Source organism: Lutjanus erythropterus, chromosome 12 (assembly GCF_056507025.1).
Source record: "Lutjanus erythropterus isolate fLutEry1 chromosome 12, fLutEry1.hap2, whole genome shotgun sequence".
In the NCBI taxonomy this organism is placed as follows: domain Eukaryota; kingdom Metazoa; phylum Chordata; class Actinopteri; order Lutjaniformes; family Lutjanidae; genus Lutjanus; species Lutjanus erythropterus.
In genome coordinates, this window is record NC_139328.1 from 4,098,602 (window position 1) to 4,108,212 (window position 9,611).

Below are 9,611 nucleotides of genomic sequence, written 5' to 3' on the forward strand. Positions count from 1 at the left end.
GGGGTTTTATTTTTGGTTGCACACTGGGTCTAAAGATATTTGGCAGACAGTAAGACAATGCAAAATTACATAAAGATAGAAGATAGAGTAGGCAGTGGTTGAAAGCACCAGACTTATTTTATATATAAGTACAAAATATTGTTGTTGTTTTTTTTGTTTAACTAAAATGTCTTTTCACACCTAGTTTTAGTTCATTATAATGACCCACATTTACTTAGGTATTGTACTCAAGTGCTATTTTGAGATACTTGTACTTTACCTGAGTAGATTAAGTTTATGCTCAGAGTTATTAGTTACTTTGAAGGTTACAAGTTTCATCCAAAAATATAAGTCTAAAACAGCTATCCTGCATAAATAAAAAGTTGAATACATTTTACTGATAACATTTTTAAAAATTTAAAACAGTAATATTTTGAATGCAGAGCCTTTACTTGTAATGTGATACTTTTAAATAGCAGAAGCTGCTTTTACTTAAGTTAGGACCTGAATACTTTTTCCACACTGGTGGAAAGTAACTAAGGACATTTACTCAAGTCCTGTGTGTCGTGCAATTTAGACATAATACTCAAGTAAAGTACTAAAGCACTGAAGTAAATATTGTACTTTTTACTCCATTACATTCTGTAATAACTTAAGTTATAACTTCAGTATTTTGCAGATTCAGGTAAATGATGATGTATCCTTTTGTAGATAAAAATAAAGCTTTACTGATCCTCGGGGGGAAATTAAAAACTACCCAGGAGTATATCAAGTACTTAAACTGAGTTCCACCTTTACCTGCTGCAACATTAAAGTGATGAACACATTGATCAAGATACACATTAAACACGTCACTCAGACATAAACAAAACACGTCACTTTTTTTTACTTATCTTACTTCTGCTTTTATTCTGTTAGGCATTTACTTTTCATACACATCATATTTTATATTCACTTTACATTTAATGTTTGATCATTTTTATTCTTGTGTTATTGTAATTTGTAACAATCTCTGGCAAGAATTTCCTTTGTGATTAATAACATTCAATCTTAAATAATTCTTTGTGTACTTTTACTCAAGTAAAGTCCTGAATGCAAGACTTTTGCTTGTAACAGAGTACTTCTACATTGTGGTAACAGTACTTTTACTTCAGTAAAGGATCTTAGTACTTCTACTTCGCTTTGGTTGTTTAAGCAAGCGGGATTTGGGAAGATAGAACTGAATGAACAAAAGATGTTAAATAATTCAATCAGTACAACAAGCTAGGGTGCATTGTTTCTCCTGTACCTTTGGACCTAATGTTTCTTCTCCAATTGTGAAAAGTTAACTAAAAGGTTTTACACATTTAAATTGAGAAATTTAAAGGTCAGACTAAGGAAATGTAAATGTCCAGACCCTTAACTTTATCAAAATCTGGCCCTTCTAAAAAAAGGAATTAAACAGACCTACAATAAAACATACAAGACATGATTTATCTTTATTCCAGTGCAATTCTGAGAGTACAAAGAGATATTTTTGTTAGTTATTTTTTCACTTTGGAAGACAGAGAATGATACTGGTGTATGAATGTGAAAAATTTACATTTGTACACCGTGGAGCATACTTTTACTCTAATGCACAATGGTGTAGTAGTTGGAGAAGAGTTCCTCCCCTGCTCTGATGTCCCTGAGTGATACGAGGACAACACAGCGCAGAGGCCTGCGCGTGTCCAGGCTGTAGTTGACATTAGGCAGATACTGGCGGAGCTCGATGGGAAATGTGTCCGGCACATCATACTCCTGGTAGCAAACATTGGCAGGCCACTCGTTGGAGCAGTTGTTCACATACTGACCCACAGCGAGGGGGTTCTGGGGACTGTCTGTCAGCCAGCTGGTGTCACTCATCATGAAAGGCCCTACTCTGTCCCTGCCACTGCAGGACCTGAACACCATCTTGGAGATGCCTTTGTCATTCCCATCAATCAAGACACCATCAATACACCTGAATACAAAGGGGTTTCTGATGGACTGGAGGAGAATTGGCTCATAGGCTTGATAGACCGTGCCAGGGTACATGGCAACTGTAGCTCCTTTGGGCACAAACCCTTTGGTGACAAACACTCCAGTTCCTGCAGAGGGCAAAGTGCTAGGCTTCCTCTCAATGCAGAATCCCAGAGCCTGTAACATGGCATCATGACCACATGCTTGGTTTCCTCCACATTCGTCCTCCTCACTCGCTGTTTCCCGTCTAAGAAAGTGAGTTTGAGCTGCTCGGAGCTCCACATGAGCAGCCCCATGACTCCTGAGTAAGACTCGGAAGAGCTTCAGTAGCCTCTGTGACACCTCCTCATCTGGGACCGGTTTGTCTTTGGAGCGCTCCTTCACCTGCCGCAGGGTTTTCTCATTTTTAGACAGGTTCAGTACCACCCAAGGCACAAACCTGTGCCTGTACGACTTCCATTTGTTCTGAAATCTTCTTAGAGCAGTTCTAAACATCCAGGGCGACGTCTGCTAGGTCGGTCATGAAGGAATTAGCTTATTTTTGTAGTCGTGACTAGAAGGAAACCCTTAATTCGCGTAACTCTCGCGAGACTTGTATGCGTTGCTTCTTCATTGTGCACGTTGTACCAATTATTTAGGCTTTATAACGTGACAACGCTGTTGTTAAAAATCTGGTTAGCTTTTGGGAGCGAAAATACTTGGTTAGTGTTAGGGAAGAAGTACGGGTTGGGTGATAATTATCACTCTCGCGAGATCTTTCGCGACTATGGGGTTCCTTTCCAGACACGACCTATTTTCAGGACACTTCCGACAGGTTGCTTAAAAATAAAAACAAAAGGACAATAAAAATGTGTTAATAGTTCCAAATTCATATCAGAGAGTTCAAAATTTGACAAAGATTTTTTTCATTTAGCGATAAATGTGATTAAAACGTTAGATAATGTCAAGAAAAATGGACAATTTAACAGTTTAGCATATGACACGATTGAGGATCGGCTTTTATTTTTTAAGAGCGATGCTTCAACCGGAAGAACTTTTTACGTGATTTGTAAAAACTTTACACGCATTAGCCAGCTGGATGGGAGGAAAGGTAGTCGGGTAAAGACAAACATGGTAAGAAATCACTCTTTTTACACTGTTGGAACGATACGAACACAAAAAAGTGCTCGCACACATAAACTATTACTTTTGGGTGATTAATATAGTCAATAAGCTGCGCTAATGACCTTGTATTCCCTTTATATAATAAAAACAAACGTTGCTCTCGACGTTAGCAATAGCTAACTAGCTAACGATGAGACTAGCCAGCTCGCCTAGTTAGCTAGCTAAACTTGCTAGCCTTTAAGCCATCTGACAATCACAGTTAGCTACACTTACTGCTGCAGTGTAAACTATGAATTGTTGTCGACATCATTTTATAAATATAACGCTTGTTCATTGTCACCATAACCGTAAAGATTCTAGCTAGCTGATAATTGCAAGTCAGTTACTGCTGCTGTCAAGTTAACATGTTTTCCTAGTACTTTATTGCTGTTGTATAGAAGAGTATAACTGAGTCAGTGTTTATGTAGCTAACAGCTTCAGTCTTCTTTGTGTGTATTATTTGAAATTCTGGATTGTTAGTCCTGCTGTCATGTCCAGGCTTTTGATAACTGATTATTAAATAAAAAAAGAAAAAGTCTGATTGTGTATTGCAGTAAACAGGTGTTCTGTTTTTTTTGTGTTTCTTTGTGCAGAACAAGCTGAAGTCCTCACAGAAGGATAAAGTTCGTCAGTTTATGATTTTCACACAATCCAACGAGAAGACTGCACTGACCTGTCTGTCACAGAATGACTGGAAACTAGATGTCGCCACCGACAAGTTTTTCCAAAATCCTGAGCTCTATGTTCCAAATCTAAAGGGGGCCTTAGACAAGAAGAAGCTCGAGCAGCTGTACAACAGATACAGAGGTATGGAGAGTCTTTTTAATGCATGGAGATAAAGGACTACCATGATATTTAATGTTGGACTGGGTGGGATATGGACAAAATCAGATGTGACAACCATTTTTTTACCAAATACCGCTACATCGAGATTGATGAATATCTCCACCCTTGTAGGGATGACTATCGGTGCTTTCACAAGTTTTTATTAAAATGGGATTTTTGATAAATAATGCTTAGTAATATGGATATAATGACTTAAGTGGGTAAAGGCAAATAACAGAACAGCCAGAACAATCTGGTAAGTTCAGGAAACTACATAATTTTACTGTAATGCAAGGTTAACACCAGGAAAAGAAGCAGAGAGGCAGCATTTAGTCTTATACCATGATATCGATATAATATGAATATATTGCCCAGCCCTCACACAGTGCAACTTTCAGCTTGTGATGGGGGTGGACGATATCACCTAAAATTTAAAGTTTGCTTTGTACTGGCCCGTGTTAAAAAGCAGGTCAAAGGTAAGTAGAGAACATAGCATGCACACGTGAGTTTTCCAGTCATCTTCACTACCTCGGATGGTGGGAGTGATGTCAGATGAAGACCTTTGTGTTAGTTCTTGAAACAACAATTTACACAGTCTCCATGTTGTACCCCAAAGTCGTGTTAGTGAGGAAAGTAGTCATTACTGAATATAACTCCAGTCCTGTGACTACCTGCATGTTATCACAGCCACAGGAAAGCACATTACATTTACATTCATGTAAAGTTCAGTCACCTGTCTCTGTTTTCCACTTTGCAATATCCTATTATACTGTGAACTTGTACACTCCGCGTCAAATATTTTGCACTCCTGCATAAAACTGTACTGCTTCTTCTTCTGTTTAAACTATAGTCACACTTGTATGCATTGTTTCTACTGTTTTTTTGTATGTTATTGTCTATTTTCTAATTTTTGTTGTATGCTGTTTTAACTGAGTGTACATGCCTGATTTATATTTTTAATACTGTGTTTGTTGTTATCCATCTACATGCTACAGCAAATTTTGTGGATATTAAAACGAATTTAGCAGTAAAAACGATTTTGATTTGAATATGCCAGAACATTTATCACAGTATTGCAAAATCCATGTCATGGCAGAACGTGTTGACAGTGATGAAGGTGTTATACTGTCCACCATTAACTTGTTACAGATTTTACACAGATACAGATAGACACAGCGCAACACTGAAAATACTGAGTGTTATACATTGAAAACACTTTGCAGTTTGGCTGTGAATCAATGATTAATGAAACCACTCTTCACACTCTCATACTTAGATCCTCACGATGACAACAAGATCGGAATCGATGGGATCCAGCAGTTCTGTGACGACCTGACACTGGACCCAGCCAGCATAAGCGTCCTCCTCATAGCCTGGAAGTTCAGGGCTGCAACACAGTGCGAGTTCTCAAAGCAGGAGTTCATGGATGGCATGGCAGAACAGGGGTGAGAATGTACTTTAAGATGGTACCAGTAATCCTGAAACTTCTCCTCCGTTCCATGTGAAGTGGACATCAACATTATAAGTGACAGTGCTACTTTACTGCCACTTTGGTTCAAATGCTGACTTAATTTTAAGTAGTATATTGCAAGATAAAACTCCAGATTGTGGTACATGCATCAAAAATGTCTTTCAATTAAATTGTGATCATGCTTACTGTAAGATCATGGTGTTTTCTTTAGTATTGACTTAAATGTGTTAATTTGGCATCAGTGCAGCCTTTGTAATTATAGTTACTGAAAGAGATAGTTTGGATTATTTGATGTGGGGTTGTGTGAGATACTTATTGATTGAAAGAACGATTGACTCACCCCCAATTTGGAGAAACAACAAATGACATTTTAGCCACTTAAAAATTTCCACTTCAAATGTCTTGACATCAGTTTAAGTGTACGTTGTATTAAGAGTATTTTCACCACTTGACTTTGCTTCCAGACAGCCTTTTCTGATGGGAAAGCACCATTTTATAAACCAAATGTCTCCAAACCAGCCAAACTAAACAGGCGAAATCAGTAATTTTACCTTGTAGAACGTGGGAATCGCTGATCTCCTGCTGCTGTTGTTTGTTTGTGTTATTATGTGATTTCTGTGTTTTAAAAGCATAGTTTGGATTTACAAAAGTCGAACAATAATGCAATCAAACAGATAGAGGCAACAGCAGACCAACAACATCCACATTCTGTGAGGTAAAATGACTGATTTTGACCATGGAGTTTGGTTGGGTGTGAGAGAGTGATATTCAGCAGGCATAATGACGGTTTCCCAACAGAAAAGGCTGTCTGACAGCAAAGAAAAATGGAGAAAGCATTCTAAATATAGCGTACACTGAAACTTGTATTTATTTATTTATATTTAGGTGGACGTTTTGTAAGTGGCTAATACACCTTTTGTTGCTAACCCCTTGTCTGCAGACGTTCATTTAGACTTCCGTGCTGGTGGACCTCTCTGCTTCTCCTACTTGGGGGCATGTTGATCAGCATCTACTGTAGTTATTACACTGATTTTTAATAAGTACCTCATACAACCCCGCATCAAATAATGGGAACTGTCCCTTTAAATTGTGTCCCCCTTATATGTGTTTAGTTTTACAACAGACAAAGGTGAAGGTACTTTACTAAAAGCATTTCTCTTTGTCGGCTTTATGTTTCCCCAGGTGTGACAGCATAGAGAAGCTAAAAGCTCAGCTGCCAAAGATGGAGCAAGAGTTAAAGGACCAAGGGAAATTTAAGGACTTTTACCAGTTTACATTTAATTTTGCAAAGAATCCTGGCCAGAAAGGTTTGGGTAAGAATCTTTTAATGTTCATCATCTTACCTGTTTGTTTGTTTGTTTGTTTGTTTGTTGAATGTATATCAACCTATTCCTGGTTTCCTTACAGATTTAGAAATGGCAATTGCATATTGGAATTTAGTACTGGCTGGAAGATTCAAGTTCCTGGACTTGTGGAACAAATTTTTAATTGTAAGTTTTATAATCACGCTCATGATTACTCTAAAAATGCAGATATTATTACTTCTCACTGTGGTGTTTCAACTTCTCCTACGTCTTTTGCAGGAGCACCACAAACGATCAATTCCTAAGGACACTTGGAACCTCTTACTAGACTTCAGCACGATGATCACAGACGACATGTCGAATTATGATGAGGAAGGTTTGTACTGTGCTTACGCTCAGCTGAGTGCCTCCACCCTGCTTTATCAGCGTTGCCTGATTGGTTTGATGTTTTCCAACCTAATAATTGCTCAGTATCTGCCATAATTGATCAAATACACCCAAATATTATCTATAATAAACAGTACAAGTGAATCCATTTAGAATAGCAATAGTATTGTTGTTAATCACAATATGACATCATCATAAAACAACAATTAAAGTGTTCATAAGTGTAGTAGAAGGCAGATAGGAGGCTGCAGCATATAATGCAACTTACAGGGTTCTATTCTTTATTTCCATCCTCTGCATTTAAAATAAAGGGAAAGTTCAAATAGCAAAAATAATAGGTTATATCTAAGTTATACTTTTATCCCAAAATGAGTTCAATGATGCAGGTTTTTTTAAACACAGCTAAATCCACTTTGAATGGGCGATCGATCCTTTTCTCATTGCCAGTAGATGAATTTGCCTTTTTGTTTTTTGTTTATTTTTTCTGGTGTGTGCTTGCAAGTCTCGTGTGTGCAGGAGAGCAGAGAGAAAGGCGTTTTTTGAAAGTCTCTGTGCTTTCAGCTCTTAGTACTTCTGTAACTTTCTGTAGGTTCGAGTTTGTCTCCTGCGTCACTGTTTCTGCTTTCAGGTGTCTCCTTTATTTCACAGTTTAATGTTCGCTTTCACCTGGATAACAGATGTGTTAGTTACTGCTGATGAAAATCCAACATTGCCTAATTTTGCTGCTTCAGAAGAAAAGCTTTTAGACAACAAAGTAACAGGGACCTTTTATTGTGAGTAATTTATAGGAAATGTTTATCCACCATTTAGATACTTGACTAAGGACGCACGCATCATCCTAAATACACATCAAGTCCGCCGTCAAACAGACTTGAGCTAAGCAGCACATTTATGAAAAAGGAGCAAAAGAGTCACAGTTACTGATTGAGGCGACACACCATCATTGCCTCTGCTGAAGAGTTTTTTTTGGGGAGTGATCATCTTTGCTGTACGGTTTACATTTTGACTGGAAAAAAGCTATTAAAATCAGGATGATGTGCCTTTTTGGGGGGTCTGTGCCAAGCAAACATGTTTTCCTTCATCAGGGCACCTCAGTACTTCATCATAACGCTCTTTTCTCACACATTTCTCCTTTTTCAAAAAACTGTGATTTGGTTCTGGTTCTACAACTTGGATATTGCACTTGGCTCTATTGCGATTTCGATCATTTTGTGATGAATTGTGCAGCCCTACCTGCGACTACTGCAGGGTGATTTTATTTTTCATTTAACCCGTGAGTGAAAGCCAGTTGTAGACAAGAGCCACATTTGTCCAGTGTAAAAGGGGCTTTAGTAAACTGTACAAACACGCATGAAGAGGGAGAGAGAAAGACAGAAAGAAGGTAAAAGACAGAAGGAGAAAATGAAAGAAGTACGCACAACAAAAAAAAAATCTGCCAAACAAATAATGATGTTGCAAGCATAAAGGTTTCTGTTACTGTGCAGAAACGGTACATCTTGCGTGTTTAAAGGTTAAGCTGCAGGTTGGTGATGCTAACTCATATCTCCTCTCAACAGAATGATTATTTTAATATACTGTAATTTTTAATTCATTTAAAAACATAATTCAGTTATTTTAATTAGTTTTTTGTTGTTGTCCAACAGGAGCATGGCCTGTCCTTATTGATGACTTTGTGGAGTTTGCACGGCCGCACATCGGGACCAAAAGCACAGCAGTTTGAGGGCCGCTCTCACAGAAGGAACATCCACGTGAGGTTTCTACTGAGCGGCGAGCGCAGTGAACGGAGGACAAGCGGACCGCACTGAGCTGAGAACTATGTTGCCTTTTCAACCCTCAGGACTGAAATATTTTACACAGCAGAGACTTTATATATGTGTGTGTATATTTACATATATAAAAAAGGCATATCTCTTTGTTGGTCAACTTGTGGTGGTTTGGAACTTTTATCTAAAGTATTGGGCTTTTTGTGTGCGCTCAAGCCAATTAGAGAGGAGTCGCCATCTTGGACCGCATGGTTCATTGATGTGTTGGAGCTCCACTCAAAAGCAGGTAGATAGACACACTTTTGAATTGTAATCTAAATACGAGGGTTCGTGAGGGGAGGTTGTTCTTTAAATATTGAATTTTAATACTCTTGTGTGCATTCCTGATTTTGTTTTCATTTTATGATACATTTGTGCAACAAGTCAGTATAAAACATTGATTGTAATTTTTTAAGCATAAAGCTGTTTGTTTAAACACAAATGTATAAAGATAAAATAAATGTTTCGATTTGGTATCTTTAAAGCTGCCCAGGCCTCTGTGGATTTCTGTGTATAACAGAAGCAGTTGTCAGTGACCTCTGGTTACTGATACTGTAGGTAGTGATTTTGGGAACAGTGCGAGTTACTCTGAGGAATGTTTTGACGTAAATCAGATCAAATGACATAAAAATGGAAGAACTCTTTGTTCCTCTCACTGCAATACAAATGCTGTTTTGTTTGCAACCAACTTGCCTTTAACCATTACAGTGTTTTCTCAAC

General features: G+C 38.0%; 2 protein-coding genes across 2 annotated transcripts; one reads left to right on the plus strand and one right to left on the minus strand.

The window, feature by feature from the left end:
- Nucleotides 1-1,438: 1,438 nt before the first annotated feature.
- On the minus strand, nt 1,439-2,702 carry setd9 (SET domain containing 9). The gene has a single exon (XM_084731728.1). It carries the CDS (start codon nt 2,452-2,454, stop codon nt 1,591-1,593), a length of 864 nt encoding a protein of 287 aa, XP_084587854.1. The 5' UTR covers nt 2,455-2,702; the 3' UTR covers nt 1,439-1,590.
- A 213-nt stretch (nt 2,703-2,915) lies between these two features.
- On the plus strand, nt 2,916-9,375 carry dcun1d1 (DCN1, defective in cullin neddylation 1, domain containing 1 (S. cerevisiae)). Its single transcript, XM_084731729.1, has 7 exons — nt 2,916-3,072; nt 3,696-3,909; nt 5,204-5,372; nt 6,581-6,711; nt 6,806-6,888; nt 6,982-7,078; nt 8,733-9,375. Exons 1-7 carry the CDS (start codon nt 3,070-3,072, stop codon nt 8,807-8,809), a joined length of 774 nt encoding a protein of 257 aa, XP_084587855.1. The 5' UTR covers nt 2,916-3,069; the 3' UTR covers nt 8,810-9,375.
- The last annotated feature ends 236 nt before the right edge of the window (nt 9,376-9,611 follow it).